Source organism: Sylvia atricapilla, chromosome 20 (genome assembly GCF_009819655.1).
Source record: "Sylvia atricapilla isolate bSylAtr1 chromosome 20, bSylAtr1.pri, whole genome shotgun sequence".
In the NCBI taxonomy this organism is placed as follows: domain Eukaryota; kingdom Metazoa; phylum Chordata; class Aves; order Passeriformes; family Sylviidae; genus Sylvia; species Sylvia atricapilla.
Window position 1 is genome coordinate 7,530,677 of NC_089159.1, and position 20,806 is coordinate 7,551,482.

Consider the following 20,806-nt stretch of genomic DNA (forward strand, 5'->3'; position numbering starts at 1 on the left):
CGCCCCGTGCCCGCGGTGACGTCACGCGCGGCGCGCGCGCTCTTAAAGGGCCCGCTGGGGATGGCGGCGGCGGCGGTGCCGCGGGCCCTGTCCCGGCTGTGTCCCCGGCGCTGGCCCGCCCTGGCCCGGCCCGCCTGGACAGGGGGACACCGGGGACACCGCGGGGACAGCGGCACGGCGGGGCCGGCGCGGCTGCGCTGGGCTCGGCCGGCCGGCGCTGCTCTGGCCTTCCTGGGAGGTGAGAGGGGCGGCGGGCGGCGGGCACGGCGGGCACGGCCCCGGGCACACAGCACGCTGTCCCCGCAGGGTTCTCGCTGTTCCCGCGGGACGCCCAGGAGGACGGCGAGGACGCCATCGTCCTGCTGCTGAAGAGAGCCAAGGTGAGGCGCGGGGCGCGGCGGGCGGGGCGGGCGCGGGCCCGGCCGTGACCGGCGCTGGTGCCCCCGCAGCTCAGCGCCATCCGCGGGGAGCTGGCCGAGGCCGAGCGGCTCCTGCACCAGGCCCTGCGCCGGGCGCACCGGGACGACAACAGGCAGGCCATCGTCTACACCTACAGCATGGTGAGCGGCCGGGCAGCGGCACAGCGCGGGACAAGGAAAAGCGGCTGGGTGAGGCTCGTCCGCGCTGCCTTGGTGGAGCTTGAGCGCTGTGTGTCTCTTCCAGATGGGGAACGTGGCCTACATGCAGGGACAGCTGGACAATGTGAGTAAACTGGGCTTTCTCGCTGAATTTTTAGGGGTTGACGTGTTGTGCTCGAAGGTGTGGGGTGCTGGCACAAGCTGCTCAGAGCTGTGGGGTAAAGCAGAATGGTCCGGCTCAGGGCTCCAGTCCCATGAGCACACCAGGTTAAGGAAGATGCTCTCACAGTTAAATTTGGAGCTCTAAGGGAAGGAATACTTCTTTACTGTGAAACGCTGAAGCTGAGCAGAGAGATGGCTGCTCCAAGGAGAATCTGGGAATGCCCTGAGCTCACAGACAGAGTAAAGACCTGGCTACTGCAGCAGTGCTCAAGGAGACACTGAAAAGAACCCACTGGCTCAGTACCACTGAGATCTGGTCAGCCTTTCACTTCTAACTGGTCTTGGTGTAGCATAAATGCAACAAATTTGAGCCAGGTCCCTCGATGTAGTTTGCCTCTGTTTTGTTTTAAATGCCTAAAATTTAAATTCCTCAGTATCCTCTTCAAAATTCTTGTTTCAGGCAGAAAAGCTCTACAAAGCAGCTATGAGCTATATGCTTGCAGGGGACACGAAGGAGGTATGTTCTGAGACAGGCTGCCACTGGTGCCCTTTTCCTTACCTTATTTCTTGTGCTGTCATGCCTCTTACTGGAAATTGGCAATACTGTAATGGATGGCAGCACTGGAGGCAACAAGATGGGCATTTTTAAGGTCTGAACTCTCTGACAAAGTAAAGTTTGTGTTAGGGAGGTACAAGAAGAGTAACAGTTGTGTTGTGTGTCCTCCTGGCAGGATGACAATGCCATCCTTGAGATGTCCCTCAAGCTGGCCAGTATCTATGCTGCTCAGAAACAGTGAGTTCCCCCCTAGAGGTGTCATCTGCTTTCATCTCAGCTTTGCAGTGGTGGTGGGGTGGCCAAGCAGAGGCTTTTTAATGAGGGATCCTTCAGGGATTAGAAGGAGCTTTGTTTTGCACTTGGCAGGGACAAATTAGCCGTAGCTGGCTACCAGTTCTGCATCCTGACCTTAGAGGAGAAGATTGCCAAGCAGAAGGATTTGCCTGAAGATGTCTTATCAGGTGGGCAGCCTTGTCTGCCAAAGGCTTCTCATCTTTTCTCCATTTCCCTGTCCTCGATGTTGTTCCTGTATTGCCTAAGCACCATCTTCGTGTCTGTCCACTGTCTTCACACTGCCCAAGTTTCCTGCTGTGGTGGGATGGGGGTTCATGCTGGATCCTGGGGCAGTGATCACTTCTCTCTGCAGCTGAAGAAAAGGCCAACACCCGACTCCTGCTTGGGATGAGCCTGGACTCGTACGCCCGCTACCTCCTGAACATCAACGAGCTCTCAGCAGCACAGAAAATGTATGAGAAGGCTCTGCAGATATCAAATGATGTTCAGGGAGAGAGTCATCCACAGGTGATTTGTACAGCAGTAGCTGGACTCTAGGGAAGCAAAGGCTGATCTGTAGGGAATGAGGCACATGGCCAGCACTGCCTGAGGCTGTTTTCCTGCCAGGAATGATGTGCATGCAAATGCAGAAACAGAAGACACTTCCTTACTGAACGCTTCTCTGTGAAATACTGCATTAACTGGTGTGACAGGGAATGAATGTGGTGCTTCTGCTGCCCCAGACTGCTCCACAAGGTTCCCTTTTCCCTCCTGGTGCAGAGTGTGGTGCTGATGAGTGACCTGGCCACGGTGCTGGATGCTCAGGGCCGCTACGAGGAGGCACACACCCACTGCAGGAGGGCAGCAGAGCTGGCGAGGGACACTCAGCACCCCGAGGAGCACATGGTGCTCAGCAACCTGGCAGCAATCCTGATGCACAAAGGTCAGTGAATACACACCCAGCCCTGGCACCGAGCTTGGGCTGACTGCAGAGATCTGGGTCTGGGTTGTAGGGTTGAACTACAGCGCTGGTTTAGGGTTATTAGTTTTAGTTTGACTTGGAATTGCTTGCACAGACTGAATTTAGCCTGACCCAAAAGGTTGCCAGGGGATCTTGTTTCCCATGTTCTTTGTGTCCAGTAACTTTTCCAAAAGGAGAGAAGACGTGCATGAGATTTGTTTCTATGAGATTTTAATGCTAGATTTGTTTCTATGAGATTTTAATGCTGAAGCAGCACCAGATCCCATTAGCACTGCTGCTCTCCAGCTCTCAGAATTGAGAGCCTGGCAGGATGTTTCCTGAGCTGCTCTAGATCTTGAAGTGTTCCAAGTAGTTCTTGTCCTTTGCACATGATCAGCATCAGGAGGGGGCTCTGAAAACGGGTGGTGGAACTGGGTGGCCAAGCCTCTTTTCCCTCTTGCTACAGAAGATTTCCTGCAAGCAAAACAAGTGTACAAAGAAGCTCTGAAGCAGGCACAGCAGAAGGGAGATGCTGCTTCTGTCCAGCACATCCAGGAGGAACTCGCTGAGCTGGCCAAGAGGAGAAAGGGCTCAAAGTAAGTCTGGCCACGGAGTCCAGCCTTGGGGTGGCTGAAGGCAGCAAGGGTTGGTCAGCACAGGCAGCCTGGGAGCAGCTCAGTGCAATTCTCCAGAGAAACAGCAATGAGGAGTTTCAGGACTGCTTAAGAGGAAGGGCTGCCACTGCCTAACAGCCCAAAATAAAGGTGTGAAAGCTTAACTGTGTGCATTTGTGGTGTAGTGTGTGGTTTGACTGACCCACTGTGCTAAGTGACTTAATTTTGGCTGCCTAAGTGCAAGTCTGGCCTGGTATTAATACCTCTGTTAGAGTCAAGGAGTAGCAGTTTGTTACTCCTGCTGCCCACAGAAGTGTTCAGGTTCAAAACACGGCTCTCCTACAGCAAGTCTTGGAAAGGAACAGGCAGGAACTGTCTCACTCTTTACATATTGCACAGCACAACAGGGGTTATGCTGTTATCAGTGCTGCAGTTCAGCGTGTTTGAACTTCAGCAGAGCATTTCGCAGGCTGTACCTGCCCTGCAACAGAGCTCTAGCTCTGTCCTGTCTGCCAGGTTGCCTGAAGATCAAGTGTATTTCTTCATTTAGCATCCAAAGATAGAAGTTGTCCTCTCAGAGGAGGGGTGAGGCTGACGACACAGAGCTGCTGTCAGAAGTAAAACACTTGGCTCCAGTGGAGAGCACAGAGTGCCAGAGTTGTCCTCCTCTCTTGGATAGGTCAGTGCTTGAATGCTGAGGCTTCCTGTTGGAAAAGATGCTGTGTACAAACCCAGCTTTGTCAGCTATGTGCCTTCATATGAATCAAGTATGAACAGCTGCTTTAGACAACTGAATTTCTCAGTTCTGCCCTGCCAGGAAGTCTGATGTTAAAGAACGAGAATAAACCAGAAATTACCAAATCTGTATTTAGTTAGGATAGCAGAACTAATTTTGTTGCTAACCAAGCATAACTTTAACCTCTCATTTAGAACTGCAGCTGGTTTGTACAACCCTCAGTGTAATTACATCATTATTAATTTACTTACCATAGCAGCTTCATCTCTGAACTTTGAGCTAAGAGGAGGCGGCACACAGGTTTTCCTGAGCAGAAGTTCACTGAAGCTGGAAAATTTGTCACATACAGAGCTTAGTTCTTAGCAAGCTAGGAAATAAAAATAGGGCTGCACTGACAGAAAGGCTCTGGCACATCAGAGCCAACCTTCCCTGAAGTGCTGGGGTTGGGGGTTGAAGCAGCAGAGCTTGGAGGGCAGCAGTGTTACCTGGGAACCCTGTGAGCAGGGTTTTGCCTGATGCTGCAAAACAAAAGGGAGACACAGGAAAAGCAAGTGGAGAACTGATCCCCTTTATTGATTGGTCTGAATCCAGAAGTCACTGTCTAGTGAAGACATTGTGTGGAAATTATGATGCATGGGTTTTTCAAGTTTTAAATGATTTCATATCAGAATCACGAACCATATCAAGATGAAAGCATTGTGAAAGCGCTGATCAGAAATCAGGTAAAAATTTGTAGTAAACTACACTTTGTAAACATGACTTACAAACACCTTCCTGTTTGAAACAGGGCAGATGTAATTCCATACTTGAAGATTACTGGAATTGTGGTAAACCCTAACTTAGGCTCTGGAGAGGTTTTTACACTGGAGAAGTTAAAACTCGGATAACAAACAAAAGAAAAAAGCAGCAACATTTTATGTGCAAATGCCACTCAAGCTGTATCTTAGGAGATTGTGACTATCCTACTTTGGATATCTTGCTGCTGCTGCAGCAGTAACATGAAGCTTTGCAATGAACATGCTATACTTACTGTACAGGTAGCAAAGACATTTGTCTGTACATGCCTCTTTCACATTGTATTTGTTACACTAAGAAAGTGAGAACAAGTGAGTTTAAGAATGGAACTTAACTCTCCACTCCAAATTTAAATCTACAAAAAGGGCAGATCAACTCGTTTTCCAGTATATGTTGCTGTGGGAACCAAAAAAGAAAGTTAGAATAAGAGCACAGGTCTACAAACAGGATGAAAACTTCACTGCTTCAAGCCAGAAGGGGAAAGGAGGGGAGGATGAGAGAAATCTTTCTCAGAAAAAGACTGCAAGGAGATTTAAGACTGCCAAGGGATCTACTCTGATGCAGTGTTTTAAAAAAGTAGCAAAATAGCTCTGTATTTTCAACAGTGTCAAGTTTCCAAATGAGTTCCTTTGGAATTTTGTGTCCCACACTTGGGGCAAGAAGGCTTTCCTTAAAGGACTGAAAATAAATTTGCTATTGATAAATAGTTCTGTGCTTCTTCCTGTTTGTAAGTGGACCATCCCAGTCCTTGGGATGCAGAGCTCACACGACTCAAGGTTACACACTGCATTACACCTTCCATACAACGCATCACAAATAACAGCGGCAAAACGCAAAATATTTTTCACTGGAAAATAACTCCAAGGCAAAGACCCTGTTGATCAATGAGATGCAAAAGCAGTTTGAAATCTGACAGACCACGCCACCCCCCAGCTCAGTGCTATCTGAGAATCAGTCCTTCTACCCCGGAAGATTTGAATTCACTTCCTGAGGTCAGTGCAGCATAAAATGAAGATGCTTTTGGAGATGGATGGCAGGAGACCCTGTGACATCACTGCCCAGCTGGATGTGTACATGAGCTACAAGCATACCATAGCAAGCATGGATAGATGAATGATTAAGGAGACTCTCCTAGTACCATATACAATTTAAAAATAAAAATCACCCTAACAAGTATTGCACACTTCAGGAGTTAAGCCAAGCATTTGTAAGGACTTCCACCAAAAGCTTGCTTAGAGGGACAGGGACTGGGACGCAGACTTCAAAATAATTATTACATAAAGATTTTAAAATCAGATTGGAGGAAGGTAAAAATCACAGTACCTATTGCAAACTGGTTGTAGCAGAAGCCAAGTAGCTGACTCGTGTGTTGCTCAATTATTCTATAAAAGCACTTTGTTTTATTTGAACTTGGGATGTGGAAGTTTTTCTTCTTAAAGGATTTATCAACCCACCCAGAGCCTCTGTTCAGAAAAGCCATTTGCTGTGGTTAAATATGACAGTAAAATTTAGTAGCCTGTTTTGACTGCATACAATGCAGAAACAGAGAACACTAAGAATAGGCTTTTAGGGCACAGTTAAAATTCCCAGTGTGCATAACAGTGAGGTATGCCTCCAGAAGCTGTTCTTTTTTTTGTTTCTTTAACCTTTTAAAAATGAACCATAACATACCCATGCAATAATATTTCTGCAGTGTTGCTAAAAAAAACCAACTGCACCAAAAATTTACAATGTGGCAGAATTTCAAATTCCAAAGAAATATATCATCTTAATTCCAGCGAACTGGAGTTATGTTAATGTACAGAATTCACTAAGGGGTCAGTCTTAAAAATCAACATTTTCACAAGAGCTTGAACACCACTGAGAAAGTGTGTCTAGGGAAAAAAAAAATTATATAAAAGCACAATGCCTGCAGGAAGTGGCACGGCATTAAATGGACAATGATGGGAGGCTGGGGTTCTGGTTAGGCTAGGCTGAGAGGGAGGCTAGGGTTATGAAGAGTATTCTACACTGGAGAAAATGCTTAAAAAAAAATTACAAAATGACCCCCAAAGTTTAGGCAATGATTTGAACATAAGTACACCAGATACTATAGCAAGGGAAAAAAACACTGCAAAAAGTACTCTCTATTTACAGAAGAATGATTTAAAAGACATTATGGTTTTTCTTTACAAATAGATGTAGAGCAGGAATAGTCCACATTTTTAAAAACTCTTTACATATTTATCTTTAGTAAGTCAACCTTCTCGACCACAGTCTTCCAACACACAGCCTGTGCAGAAGGCATTTCACGGACTCTCCAGCAATTCTTCATTGTGTGGCCCTTTGCTCTCTTGGAAAGTCTCTGTGGGCACAAGTCAAAAATAGATTTCTTTTTTTGACCCGCAAATTAAAAAAAAAAAAAAACAACGAAAAAGAAAACAAAATCTGCATAGTTCAGTCATCACTGTCAGACAGAGTCTCATATTGTGCTGAAAGCAGTGGTGCAGGCTCTCGCTCCCAGATCCTGTTCTGTGGGTGAGTGGTTGCTTGGCTCATGGACGGGGGGGCACAGGCGATGGAGGTCGGGGGGGTGCTGCTCAGCATCCTCATGGTCAGAGGGTTGTATGGAAACTGGGTGGAACCTGCATCAAAAGGCAAAAACAAGAGCTGTTCTGAGAGATCTGTGTTGGCTTGGGTTGTGACAATTAGCAGAAAATCCGTTGCAGAAAACCCCCACATGCTGGAAACTTCTGGCCAATGTCTGATATTACAGTCCAGCATCTGAGCTCTGCAAACACCTTTGAAAGGAGCCTGTTCCTCACCTGTTGATGAAGGCCTGTCTTCCCAGGCCCACACTGGAGTCTGTCTGTGGTAGTCCCCTTCTGAATGTACAGATGAGACAGAAGAAGGTCTTTCAGTTCCCAAATATCCCTGCCCAGGAATCGGAGACTTTGACTTCCTACTGTTTGACTTGCCGATGAGCTTCTGCTTGCTGACTGCCCCACCTGGCAACAGAAGGGACAGATTTCACCACCCACACTTTAGCCTCTGTGTGTTTGATTCTAGAAATTATCAGGTAACACTGAGAAGCTTCAGGTATCCAATACACCCTGTTCTCCTTTTCCTGCTCCATCAGTGTCGTTGGGAAAGCCAGGACGATAAATGCAAACACCACCTCTGCCAGCCACAGAGGAAAGACAGTGATTTTTCAGTGCTACCAGGTTATTCAAACCCTTGATTTATTTCTTTTCTGTAAGGCCCTGGGATATTTGGGAGCTGCAATACCTGAATTGGGAGATGGATTGGCTTCTTCCCTACGTGTCTCATTACTCGCCGGTACCGCAGCGCCGGAGCCGCCCGGAGCCACTGCAAGAGGTTGGGACATGACGACCCCGTGCTCCTCACTCTTGTCATCAAAGTTTCCCATCAGTGCTTTCCTAATAATGTCTTCCAGGCCCAGATTACTGGCAGGATCTGCAAAGGAGTGACCCCTAGAACTGACTGCACCTGGGAGAGAAAACACAGGGAAAGGTGGGAAGGGAGGCAAAAAGTGTAACACGGAGAAATTAAAAATTTTGCTTTTCTTTATGGTGCAGGAAATAAGTTTTCATGTAGGATATTAGATTGTAAATTTGCACCATTTTCCTCTTTTACTGGACTCCCCAAAGAGTATGAATTTAAGATATTATAGACATTACATTTTCTGGAACATATGTTGTTTCTTTTATGGAAGAACTTACCTGAGGTAGTGACTGCTGGCAAATTGAATATTTCAGTCCCTGGCTGAGCAGTTGCTGCAATTAAAACACAACATTTCACTGAATTTTTCAGTACTGATGATCACTAAGTGATCAGCAGTAGCCCTGCTGCACAAGAAAAAAAGCAAAGATATAGTTCTAGTATCATATTCCACCATGTCAGTGTTCATTACTGGAACTATATTAAAATGCTGTTTAAAAGATATGATTATAAGGGCCAAGAAAACACAAATCACTTAGTTGCAAGACAGCTTTCCAAATAGGAAAATGGGTAGTATTGATATAAAGCAAATTACAGACACAGTTAAGAGTATGTCAAGTTTTAACAACTCTCTCATTAATTACGTGGTTTTCATCTCTTAAATTAAGTGTTAAAATGATGTGACAGTTCTACATTCAACAGCATAAAAATCTAACCTTCTAGTTCTATGGTCATTAAGCATTATATGTGTTTTGTATTCACAGATTTATATTAATTTCTATTATTTGATCATATTTAGGTCAGGACATCTGCAGGTGGAAGTCACATAAAGCTTAAGCTGGAAAAATTGAGTGAAAAGGCAAGTCCTGCATACCCATGTCAGAGTCACCTCCACCAGATGAGTTCAGCTTTCGAAATATCTCCTGTTTCTTGGATTTTACCATTGGTGAAGTGTTCTCAAGTTTGGTGAAAAACGAAGGCAGGTAACTGATACTGCCTGGAGAGCGAGAGTCAGTCCTGCCAAGACCAACACGTGTCAAAGAGACAGAACTTGTAAGATGCACAGTTTAATCTTCCCAAAAGCAGTCAGGCAGAAACCACTAACAGCCATATGAACACTGGGGGGCTCAATAATAACAGATTTGCTTAAGCAGCAGCAATCTGACAAGCTTGAATTTAAAAAAATCAAAAAATCAAACAACTTGTAAGAAAATTTAAAAATAATCTAAAAATAAAGAAAAAATAATCTAGGTTTCCTAGCCCAAGATCTTTACATTTCTAAAATGCAATCTCCCCTGCCATGCTCCTGAAAATCCATTTGCATCTACCTAACATCCATCATGGACTGTAACAGCCCTGCAGCAACTGCAGAGTGGAAAACCCCAAGAAAATTAGAATCAGTTTCACCAGCATGAGCCTTAAATAAGTATTTTGGGTGCTCTTCCTTCCTCAGCAGGGCAGGTACAGGAGCACCCACTCCAGTGTGCATCTCCCACACATCTGCAGACTCCAGCACTGCCAGGGACCCCGTGAAGATCCTGTGCAGTTTTATGGTGCAGATATTTTAATAAAAACTGTGACCTTTCTCAAAACTCACTTCAGTTTTACAGAACTGGCACCCACGAGGAGTTTCACTCTTAACATTCTCTCGGACGTGACAGAGAACACTCTGCTTGCACCAAGAAACTTAAGATAGAGCACCAACATGTGACCTTTCCCTCAGCCTGCCCAAAGCACCTCCCAAATAGCAAGTTTTGGATGTTAGTGCAGAAGAATTGACAGTGATTAACAATTTGCCTGTGGCACCAGAGGAAGGTCACTTGAACTGTTCTTTAATAAAGACACTTTGCAGCACAAGGATTCAGAATTATGTTTTTAGAAGTCAGTTTTACACCTACCTCTGTTCAGTAGGCTCAGTTCTTTGGGAAAGCAAAAGAACATTTTCCTGTTTTTCATGTACAACTGGGACCTGAGGTGGCGAGATTGGCTCGTAGGGCTCTGAGGGGACATGACTCCTCTCTGGAGATTTTCCAGGCCTATATCCACGATTCAGAAACAGATAATTACTCGCAATGCATGTACAGCAGTAGTTAATGTAATTTTCCAGTTTCTACATAACTGCTTATGTGTAGTTATATGTTACATGCTTAAGTGAGCTTGGTGGTCTTAAAAAGATGACTATGCATTGTCCATAACAACTCTGGTAAGTTTTAAGTTATTAAATGTTTTCAGCCCTCTAAAGACTGGAAATTAAGAGAAGTAGCAAAGAGAAAACAGTTTTAAGTTATGTTATGGAGCCAAGCAATTGGCAAAAAAATAGGAGACAGACTTTGCCTAAAAAATAAGACCAAAAGGTGCCTTCACTTCCAATCTACACCAAGATTACTGCACTATTTTATACCAATATGCTATCTGGGCATCAATTAAACTTGCAGTTAGACTGACTGCATGCATTACCTTCCCCTGGCCTTGTCAGAGAGGTTCTCAGGGGACACTCTGGCCCCTGGCCGCTGGTGGTGCACGGGCTGTGCCTGCGCCTCGGGGCTGTAGCGGTTCGAGGTCTTTGCCCGGCCAGGAACAGGCGTTGGAGCAGGGGTGGAATTCTGGAATGTAGTGGTGGGAGGCTGCAAAGAGGCCTGAGAAGCTGCTTGGTTTCTAGCAAAGTCTTGTGTGATAATTTGCTGGATGTTATCAGAAGAAATAGAAAAGAGATCTTGGTTAGACATTAGCCACAGTGTAGGTTTGCACCAACTAGATGAGCCTGATGGCAACAAATGAGGTTATAAATTCAGATACAATATTTTGTAATACTCTCAAATAAAAGCCATAATCATAAAACCTACACAGATGTGATCAGCAAGGGTGATGAGCCGATGGGTCCTGGGCACGTGTGCCATCCCCTCTGCCTGGGAAGAGGGAGGTGGAGGTTGCTGGGGTGAGGGGGGCTCCTGTTGTGTCCTGTAGCGGTGAATGGGGCCCTCGTACGGCCTGTTGGGGTCAGCTGGTTGGAAAAGAAAAGGTCACTCTGTTAAGCTTCAAGGTTTGAAACTTCTGTGCTTACACATCTAAAGAAGGTGACTGTGAGAGTATTTCCACATGCAGATGAACTTACTCTCTGCCTGGCTTGGTTTGGGTGTCTCTTGTTGATAGGGCTGTAGCTTTTCTTGAGCAGGTGCAGGTGAATTTGCAGGGCTGATCACCTCAATGGCATCTCCAGGAGCTTCATACCGGTGTGAGGACACTGAATATCAAGCAAAGGCCATGGAATAAGAGGTAGATATGACAGAAAAATTTTGTTGTCTATACTTAGCAACACCAGTGCTTCCAGTAGAATGACACCAGTGAATGAAAGTCAAAACACTGTTGCCTTCTCATGATAACCATGGTGATACAAATACATCCATGAAACAGTATTCCAACATAAACCAAGTAATTTTCAGTTTCCTGACTTCTGATAAGGTTACTCTTATGATCCTCCATTCATGCTGTAGCATGGAATCTGAATAAAGCAAGCAACTCTGATTTTGCGAGTCACGATATGCAAAAACTGAATTTGTCTATCAAGTGTTTCTGCTTTGCAGAACTGAATATTTTATCATTAAACATCCGAATCTTTTCACATCATTTCCCTAAAGGGCTAAGACAGACAGCAAAGAAGTAGAGAGTTACTAAGATACGTACAACTACTGGAAGAATCTGAACTTTGAGAGCCCCTATCTCGAGCATCCTTGTCTGAAGCAATCTGGCGAGTGATGATCACATCTATGAAGTTAGCAGCAGTAATTGTGGTCTTTCCTCGAGTTCTCAGCTCTTCCTCGTACCTGGATTTAGGAGGAGGTCCTTTCTCTTTACCAGCCTCTGAATAGACTACTGATGAAGTCTGTCCCTGGGACTTGCCACCAGAGTAATTTGCAGATGTATAGGGGCACTGCACAGGCCTCTTTTCTACCTCCAGGGTCTTCTGCTCCATCTGCTGCTGGTCAGTCACCACAGCTGACCGGCGTCCCATGTTCTCTTCTATCCTGGCCCCTTCGTGCTTGTTCTCCTTTGCTTTGGCAACTTCCATCTGAGGAGCAGAGGCTGCAGCATCCACCAGTGCTGCCAGGGCATCAGCAGCAGTGTTGTAACGAGAAGCTGGCAAGCCTTGAGTGATAGAGGGAGCTCCAGGGGTGAGCTGCCTGTGGGCAAACATTGAAGAGCCTCAATTACAACACGTGGAAAGAACTAGAGCCACAAACACAATAAAGCAAAGCTTTTCTGACACTAATTTCTGCCCAAAATGCACTGATGAAAATGCTCTGATAAATCTAAGAGCAACCATATAGTGAAATATCCTTAACCCTAAATGCACCTTTCGATAAGCTCAAATATTAGAACAGATATCTGTGCCACATTAACTTCTAAAACATACATGATACGTAGCTGAGCAGCAGGATCCAAAGGTGTGATTACACTCGTCCCATTGGTTCCTTGGAAAATACTTGGCCTTTGCTGCAGAATGTTTTCCTGGCTTCTGACAGAGGGGGATGGGGACCGGACATATCCATGACTGCCAGGTCTGCCAGGCTGCTCTGCACCTGCAGGACACAAACAAAAATAAATGATTACTCTTACAACAGTGTAGCACTGTAAATCAATGCTGTCTCCTCCACAGCATTCCCAGTTGTCTCCATCGCTCTGGATGTGCTGGTGTATATTAAAGATTTAAATTTGTTCACAATGCTCTAAATGACATGCAAGCTGTGCCAATGACAACTGGGATTCACTCCTCTTTAGGTACTACATCGCTTTGAGAAATAGTTCACAAAGCTGCAATTATGACCAGAACTGCCTGGCAATAGGAACCTGCCTGAAGTGCAGAGTAAAAGCAAACTGTAAATTGTATTTGCTAACAGTGACTGCATAAAAGGAGCAGTTACAGTGCACAAGACAAGTGATCCAACTGTACCCATGTGCCCTCACCTGGTCGGAGATAAAGTTCAGCAGGGACTGAGGTGATTCTCTCCCTCTCACGTTCTCGTTCTCTTTCCCGCTCTCGTTCGCGTTCCCTCTCCCTTTCCCGCTCCTTCTCCCTTTCCCGTTCCCGTTCCCTTTCAGCACTTGCAGCTGCAGAAGCTGCCAGGTGTGTGGGGTGTCCTGGAAGGTCGACAAGGTAAAATGAAGAAGCAAAAAAATATTCTTAAGTGAAGTACGATAAACACTTGTCTATATATTTTACACTAAATTTTAATTCCACTCAAGACTATCCATTTATCTAGAAAGACAAAAGCTTAACACACAGTGACAGTGGAGGGCTCAAAAGCCTTTTACTAAAGTGGTTTTGCTCTACAGTTAGAAACTACACAGCTTATAGGCCCCCAGTTCCACCCTTCAACACATGTAAAATGGGGTTAGTGAATTATAATCAAATTTCTACAAATAAAGACCTGACAGAATGAGGCAAATTCAGAATTTGACAGCGCTTCTACTGTAACTACACAGGGTATCATCAAAACCCCTTTGCTATCCAAGTGAGAGGTGCATGCAAAAAGCATCTCCTGAGAAAACATCAAAACATGGCATTAATGAAAGCTGAATAAAGATGGTCAATTATCTCAGCAAGTCAGACAGTTAGAGCCATCACCAGGCCATGAGAGCTCTTACCTGGTGACAGAGAAGCAGGGTTGTAAGGCCTGGGAGGGAAGGTAAGCTGGGTGCCAGGGATATATGTGATTCTTTCCATGGGTGGGGTGCTTGTTCCTCCAGGATGAGGCACTAAGATAGTGGGGGCCATATTGTTCAGGTCAATAATTCCTGTCAGGAGATGACACACGTGAGAATGGCTGCTCCACAACATGGTCTACACAGTCAGCAATTAATGTTTGGTGGAGAAAATACAAGAATAAGGCAAGTGTAGAGCTATAGTCTAGCTGGTTATACTCTCTTAGATCTGGCAATCAGCAATCTAGGAACATACCAAGTCAGAATTTGCATTTGTAGCACTCCCTTTAATTGCCCTTTAGAAAAATGCACTTCATCTCTACTCAGTAATCCCATCTTTTAGCATTTTGGGTATTATCCAAAAACTAAAACAATCAGCATTGCTATCACATTACACTTTTGGCTGTTGCCTTTATATTCTTTTGGAAGAAGTTATAATTTTGATACAATTCTCTTTTCTGAAGTTTGATGGTGAGCTAAATATGGCTCTGATCATCAATTTACACGAGCAGAAAACAATCTGGCTATTGAACACAAAAAACTCCTAGATTTCTCCTTAAAAATATTGATTATAGAGGTGGCTTTCCTTTCCACAAAAGGCAGTTTGCAAATGAGTGGTCAGACATCCACAATCACTACCGGATGAACACATTTATACAAACAGCCTCGTATGAGCGCATCCAAACCACAACTGGCACAGCACAAACACACTTTTAAGAGGATTACAGAAAGAGAGCCAGGCCCACCTCGTGCTCCTGCATAAGGGAGTGCTAAAGTCTGCTCCCTGGGGGACAACCCCCTGGTGACATCGGGCCGGAGGTTGACTTGCATCTGCTGGGAGGTGATGTAGTCGTTGAGGATGGTCTGGCGCGTGTTCTCCATGGCGTACAGCTGGTACTGGCTGGGGTACCCCGGCGTGGGGGACAGCTGCCTTTGGAACAGGTAAGCAGCAGCAGCTGAGGGGGAAAGCAGGGAGAAGGGGGCATTTAGGAAGCAGGATGATTCTGGATTAAATAAAACTTCCAGGTGTTTGTAAAGCTTCAGTGAGAGGTGGTATCAAGTCTCTCCAGCTGGTGCCAAACGAGTGTAAATAGTATTTTAATACTGATGTTTTATTGAATTTCTGCACTGGAAGTGATAAACAATCCAGATTGGAGACATGACTTTAATAAAACTATAAACCCTGAAATTCTGAAAATGTAAAAAGCTGAAATACCCAAAGAAGGTAGAAAATACCTCCCAGAAGTAACCTAAGGGATAGGTTAAAAGGAAGTCACTGTATTTAATATCACCAGGGATAACCTTGTAATCTTTCAGTGAAAATAATCAGTCTTGAACAGAGGACTTTTAAATGATATAGAAGTTTATATATAATTATATAGAATTATACGTTAATTTTCTATCCTCTTCCACATCCTTCTTTGCATAGCTTTCCTGAAAGCTTTTAATACATTCCACAAATACTTATCTAAAAATACTGTGAACTTTTTAACAAAACAGAAGCAAATTGGCAGCTCTGAAGGGAAGTTACAGCATTATACAGTACTATTTTACTAAGTTTCTTGGTTAGATAGTAAATCACCACTGAACTGAAATTAAACCACAACAATAAATAGTTACAACCTTATAAATGATATCTGGCCATTGAGAACTGCCTTATCAAGGTATCCTTTCTGTGCATCAAAGCTCACAGTATTTCTAAAAGTAAAAAAAGCCAACACAAATGTATTTACCAGGATCCAGAGCCCTGTGAAATGGCATAGCAGGATCTAAATGGGGAGGGAGGTGACCCCTGTAGACTTCAGGAGTTGCTCCTCTGTGGTGAGGGTCAAAAGGACTGTGAGCTACTACAGGATCAACTCCTGGGACTGGAGATTTTGCTGGCACACTCTCCCTCTGTGTTGGAGTGAGTGTGTTCTTCCTTTCATGATTTGCTGGCTTTCCAGAAGATACTCCAGCTAAAAGCAATGAAAAAAAATTTAAATTATTAAATTAATAAAATTAATACATTAATAAAATGCCTATTTCTCTATTGAAAATTTAACTGTAAAAATACACTGGTTCCCAGGGAACATTTTCAACGACTGCGATACAACAAAGCACAGAGAACATTTTATATCACAAAACACTTGCTGAAAGAACTGTACTTTAAAACTAGGATTGTATACACCTCAATAAATCATCTTCCTCATTTAGACACTTTAAAATCAGGAACAGCTTCTGCCCTTAAAACATTATCTTTGTAGGTACCACTTTCACTGTGATCCATAATCAAATGCAAATTGAAGTTGAATTGCCTTCCCACTTCCCTCTTCTATTGTGGCAGATTTTCATTTCCTTATTTCAACTAACAGCATACAGCCTTCTAAAAATCATTCTAGCCAACTTCCAAACCGAGACAAGCCACTAGAATAACACAAAGAAGAATGGAGCACATAAGAATTAAAATAACAGAAGATTTTGTCTTACTGTGGACAGGAATGACATACCCTCACTAACTCTATTCATCATAGGTGAGCTCCTGGACATTGGACTCTGATAGTTCACAGGTGTTCTCCGAGCATTTGAATCATCATAAATCCCAGGGCTCAGCTGTGATTTGGGAGTTTCATGAAGAGTTGACCTGAGAACAGAGGGACCAGAGCTGACTACTGACGTGTGACGGGACCGCACGGCGTCCCCGGTCTTCACATCTTCGTATTTTCCTCGCTCCACCACCTTCACGTTTTCTGGCACCATTTCCAGCTGAGGCATTCCCCTGGGCAGCTTGCTTGGTCCAGTGATTAAAGATTTTACATTGTGTTTGATGGCAGACTGGCCAGAGTTGCTTTCATATTTTATGGGTGTGCCCTGAAGAGGAGAAAAAATTCAGGTGAAGGTCACATTGTGGAAAAAAAATGCCAGTCTGACTTGATTCACTCGTGTGTGAGTGTAACAGTGCTTTCTGTGTTTACCTGAGATATGGAGCCTTCTATGATGGGCCTGGTTGTCTGCACCATTTCAGGAGTCTTGCGACTCTCTTGGCTTAACAGGTCCTGCCTTGGGATCTCGTGGATGGAGCGACCCATCTCCTTTATGGTGGTGACCCCATCGTAGGGTTTGCCCTTGGTGATGGCTCCTTCAAACGTCCTGATGGGAGGTGACTCTCTCTTGATCTGTTTGGGGTACTTCAAACCTTCTTCAAAACTTTCAGCTGTTGCTCTTGGTGTGCCTTTTATAGAAAGAAAGGGTCATGTGACTGGTATTAATAGCTGCTAAGTCTCTTTTTTCATAAGCAGAATAACTAATTATATATAACAGTGAAACTTGGGTTTGCTGTAGTCTGTGGTAAGATACTCAAAGTCTAAACAAATCATCACAAAAATAATATTGAACAACATACTATGAAAAACCTCCCATGTTATTTTGGATGCTGAAATTAAAGAAATAAATGCATCTGCAGAGTTGTTAGTGCTTATTAGGAAAAAAAAAAGTGCTAATTACCAAGTATTCATATTAAAAAGCCTATTTTCCAATAAAAAATAAAATATGTGTTTACAGACTAGCTTTAAACACAGCATATCAAAAAGCTGCTGATTTATGCTCTGAAAGTGTTTCATAAAATAAGCTCCACCTTTAACACAGCTCCCACAGTTAATAAGAGCTTTAAGGTTCAGAAATCCAGATTTCTGAGGATTAATTAACGCCCCCCTAAAACCTGCAGTACCTCACCTTGCATTATAGAGCCAGACAAGACTGTCCTCTCCTTCAGTTCAGCGTGTGGGCTACCCCGAGGCAGCGCTCGGCAGATTAAACCTAAAATTAAAATGAAGGTAATTTAGAGAATGAAACAAGTGTTAAAAAAATCCAAGCTCCAAACCAACAAAACCCCTCCTTCTTACACATGAGAGATGGTATCTGTCCCCTGGCAGTGCCCAGAGGGGCAAGGCTCAGTATGCCAGGCATTGCAGCAACATGTTAATAACACCTTCTGCCCTAAAAAAATAATCTTTCAGTTCAAGTATTTGTGCTGTTGCATAGTTGCAAGTTTTAACATATTTAGAAAAGAGGAGGTGTTTTTTATAATTAAGCTTAACCTTTGTTTCAAAAGCAGTCACTGCTTTTCTCACACTCCACTTTCCTTGCCTAGAAAGAAAGGTGTTCATGGTGGGAAGTGGAACAACAACAACAAAATCCAAAATATGCTTCAGCATCTTCCAAATTACCAAAGTTCATACTGAATCATTGAAGAAGAGATGAATTTACTGTGACTACAGTAAGAATCTAAACAAAGTGCTCAAAACACTCACGATTTTTCACAGTTGGAAGACAGAAAATGTGTCACTGATGAGATAAAGCATAAAAGTAGCAGAGCAGCTCCTCAGAGACCAAAAGAGCTCAAAGCGCCAAATGCATCAGCAACTTAGAGGCAAGACTGAATTTCTGTGTGCAGCCTTACAAACCTCACATCCATATTGCTCCACCTGATGAACACGTCCACAAAATACCTCTAAGAGCTACTCAAAGATGGGGCAAAATGCTTTTAAGGAGCAAGGTTCCATGGTTGAGGCAGCAAACATTTTCTTGCACTTGTATTTTTACAAAACAATCAGAAAAGTTATATAATGACCTGCCTTGGCCTCTGCAGGCTTTGTTTGATTACAGTTTATTAAAACACCACAGCACCAGGGATGCCCTGAAGCAGGCTCCTACAGATCAAAGAGGTTTCTTGCAGGAATGCAAAAGGTCAGGGCAGTGTGATACCAATATTTAACTAAAGGGTGTGGCAGAGGCTGTGCTGGTGTGACCCAGTGTTTGAGCTCAACAGGACCACTGGGACTGTGGAGAGCCAGGGACATCTGTCAGATGTGCTGAGAGCAGGAAGTGCCACCTGCAGTAGCAGCAGCTGTGGTAAAACAGAAAAGAAAACTGGGATCTACTCCAGTCCTGTTTCCAGCACGCTCTGTCTGCAGTGTTCTTGCATGGATTTGGTCATTAGTGTGATTTAAATCTAACTTCTCTGTTAGTCTGCACCCTAAGATAACTCTAAATGCTCCTACATCAATGGAGAAAAGATGAAACACCAACTGTTTTTACCTTCCAGTGGTGCAGATCCTGGAGACTCCCTCAGTGACATCCCCTGCTTTATATTTCCTTCCATTGTATCATAGGTTCTTTTTAAACCAATTTCATGAGCAGTTCTTGGACTCCTTGTTCCTTCACGGACATTTTTAATTGCTGGCAAAATGTACAAGAATGTGGTTAGGAAATATGGACAACAAAAATGGACATATGAATATTAAATTAATGAGACCATAGGCCATGAATATTTAAACAACACAACTTTAATATAATATTGTAACATTAAATATCAATCTTAAACTACCCATTATAGTTTGTCATAAAGTTCTTTGTTAAGTTACTCTTCTATCAATATTTCAACTGAAGTTTAAAGTCATACAATACATTTATTTTTATTTTAATACAGGTAATTTCAAACCTGTATTGAAGGTTTCACAATACATTCAGTGACAAATAGGAAATAAATAGCAAAGGAATAGTTGAACTATATTTCAAACACGCACCTGCCTGGAGCTGAAATACTTCAGCTACGAATTATGAAAGCAGAATCTGATTTTGATCAGGTAGAATATACAAACACTCACCATCATAAGATAGAATATGGCCACTTTTGCCTTCATAAATGACATGGCCCTTGGCTGAGGCCTCCTCCCTGCACTTCTCTGGGCTGCTGTCCTCCGTGGCCAGGCGGGTGATGGTTCCCTTCAGCAGCGCGTCGGCGGCGATGCCGGACTGGGCCAGCGCTGGGGTACCCTGTGTGCAAACCCACACATCAGTCAGTTCACATGCTCTGAGCCAACACAGAACAGGCAGGAGTGAAGGGAAAATACAGCTAAACCAAAAAAACTCTTCAGGTCTATAAAACCAACTCATTTATCATGTATGGTTTAAACTTTTGCCTCTATTGTAGACACTTAACCTAAATATGAGTAAGGTTATTTCTGCTACCTTGTTAAACAATATTACCAGTGTATTTCACAACTTGGAATATTTATCCTATAAATATCATTTGGGGGCAAGATAACATATACCACATGGTGCCATTAGGTTTTATTTCTGTCCAAAGCAATGAAATCTCCCCTTCTCATCTCAAAGCAGAACTGAGGCAATGGTTCTTTGTACAAAGAGATGCCAAACTAATCAAAACATCAGCATTTAAACTTATAAGACCAAAAAGCCTGAATTTCCCTTCTTGGATTTAAACAGAATCTGCACAAGACTGGTTTACACTTGGTTTGAATATTTGAACTCAGGTGTGATGCAATTTTCAGGAGAGTTGCCCTCAGTTAGGTTTACCAAAGTCTCTGGTATTACTTAAAAGGTTTGAAAACTCATATATATGGAGATGAAATCGTGGTAATGCTGACTTCAGCAATAGTGGAGTTTGAACATCTGATTGGATTGAATGTTCTTTTTTCAAGGCAGTTCCCACCCTGTGATAACAATTTACTTTTTCAGACATGCAAATACATTCACAGTGATAGTCTGAAGATGCTGTTTTGCTACAGCCTTCCCAGCAGAAAAAGGTGAAATACCTGAGTTATGGAGCCTCTCAAAGAAGGAATGGTCTCAACTGAAACTTTATTGGTTGGAGTTCCTCGTGTTATACTCCCCTCCTGTATCGTTGTGGTACCTGATTTGAAACAAAGACATCCTGATAAATGAGGGAAAAAAACCCCACTCCATTTGAAATAAATAAAAATTCTATTCAGAACTGTTAAGTTTATATTAAAATACAGGGGAAATTTCAATTTAACAGCAGGTATTTGAAGCAGTTAGGCTATTTCCTCTTTTAACGTAGCCTTTTACAGATTATAAGTATTTTACAGCATTAACTCATGGCAGTTAATGTATTTTCTTTTCATGGATTTACTCTAGTGAGCAACTTTATTTTGAAATTGGCATGGCTTGTAATAAATATTTTTAAGT

General features: G+C 43.6%; 2 protein-coding genes across 6 annotated transcripts in view; one reads left to right on the forward strand and one right to left on the reverse strand.

Moving 5' to 3' along the window:
- Positions 1-26: 26 nt before the first annotated feature.
- TTC19 (tetratricopeptide repeat domain 19) lies at positions 27-3,308 on the forward strand. Of its 2 annotated transcripts, XM_066333444.1 has the most exons (10): positions 27-238; positions 307-380; positions 450-560; positions 664-702; positions 1,201-1,257; positions 1,472-1,533; positions 1,663-1,757; positions 1,943-2,097; positions 2,350-2,512; positions 2,997-3,308. In XM_066333444.1, the coding sequence occupies exons 1-10, from the start codon at positions 61-63 to the stop codon at positions 3,128-3,130; spliced, it is 1,068 nt and encodes a 355-aa protein (XP_066189541.1). In that variant the 5' UTR covers positions 27-60; the 3' UTR covers positions 3,131-3,308. The 2 variants fall into 2 exon arrangements, with proteins under 2 accessions (XP_066189541.1, XP_066189543.1); XM_066333446.1 differs by lacking the exon at positions 450-560.
- A 1,124-nt stretch (positions 3,309-4,432) lies between these two features.
- Positions 4,433-20,806, reverse strand: part of NCOR1 (nuclear receptor corepressor 1) — a 55,315-nt gene continuing 38,941 nt past the window's right edge. For all 4 annotated transcript variants that reach the window (XM_066333437.1, XM_066333436.1, XM_066333439.1 and 1 more), the window contains 21 exons: positions 20,413-20,510; positions 19,462-19,630; positions 18,893-19,033; positions 17,528-17,611; positions 16,771-17,027; positions 16,306-16,666; positions 15,550-15,774; positions 14,563-14,772; positions 13,760-13,909; positions 13,079-13,252; positions 12,528-12,693; positions 11,798-12,294; positions 11,229-11,357; positions 10,960-11,117; positions 10,574-10,797; positions 10,015-10,152; positions 8,991-9,133; positions 8,398-8,451; positions 7,943-8,164; positions 7,480-7,662; positions 4,433-7,299 (listed from right to left, as the gene is read on the reverse strand). In XM_066333437.1, the coding sequence (XP_066189534.1) occupies positions 7,112-7,299; positions 7,480-7,662; positions 7,943-8,164; positions 8,398-8,451; positions 8,991-9,133; positions 10,015-10,152; positions 10,574-10,797; positions 10,960-11,117; positions 11,229-11,357; positions 11,798-12,294; positions 12,528-12,693; positions 13,079-13,252; positions 13,760-13,909; positions 14,563-14,772; positions 15,550-15,774; positions 16,306-16,666; positions 16,771-17,027; positions 17,528-17,611; positions 18,893-19,033; positions 19,462-19,630; positions 20,413-20,510 (3,971 nt within the window). In that variant the 3' untranslated portion in view covers positions 4,433-7,111. The remainder of the gene's footprint in view (positions 7,300-7,479; positions 7,663-7,942; positions 8,165-8,397; positions 8,452-8,990; positions 9,134-10,014; positions 10,153-10,573; positions 10,798-10,959; positions 11,118-11,228; positions 11,358-11,797; positions 12,295-12,527; positions 12,694-13,078; positions 13,253-13,759; positions 13,910-14,562; positions 14,773-15,549; positions 15,775-16,305; positions 16,667-16,770; positions 17,028-17,527; positions 17,612-18,892; positions 19,034-19,461; positions 19,631-20,412; positions 20,511-20,806) is intronic.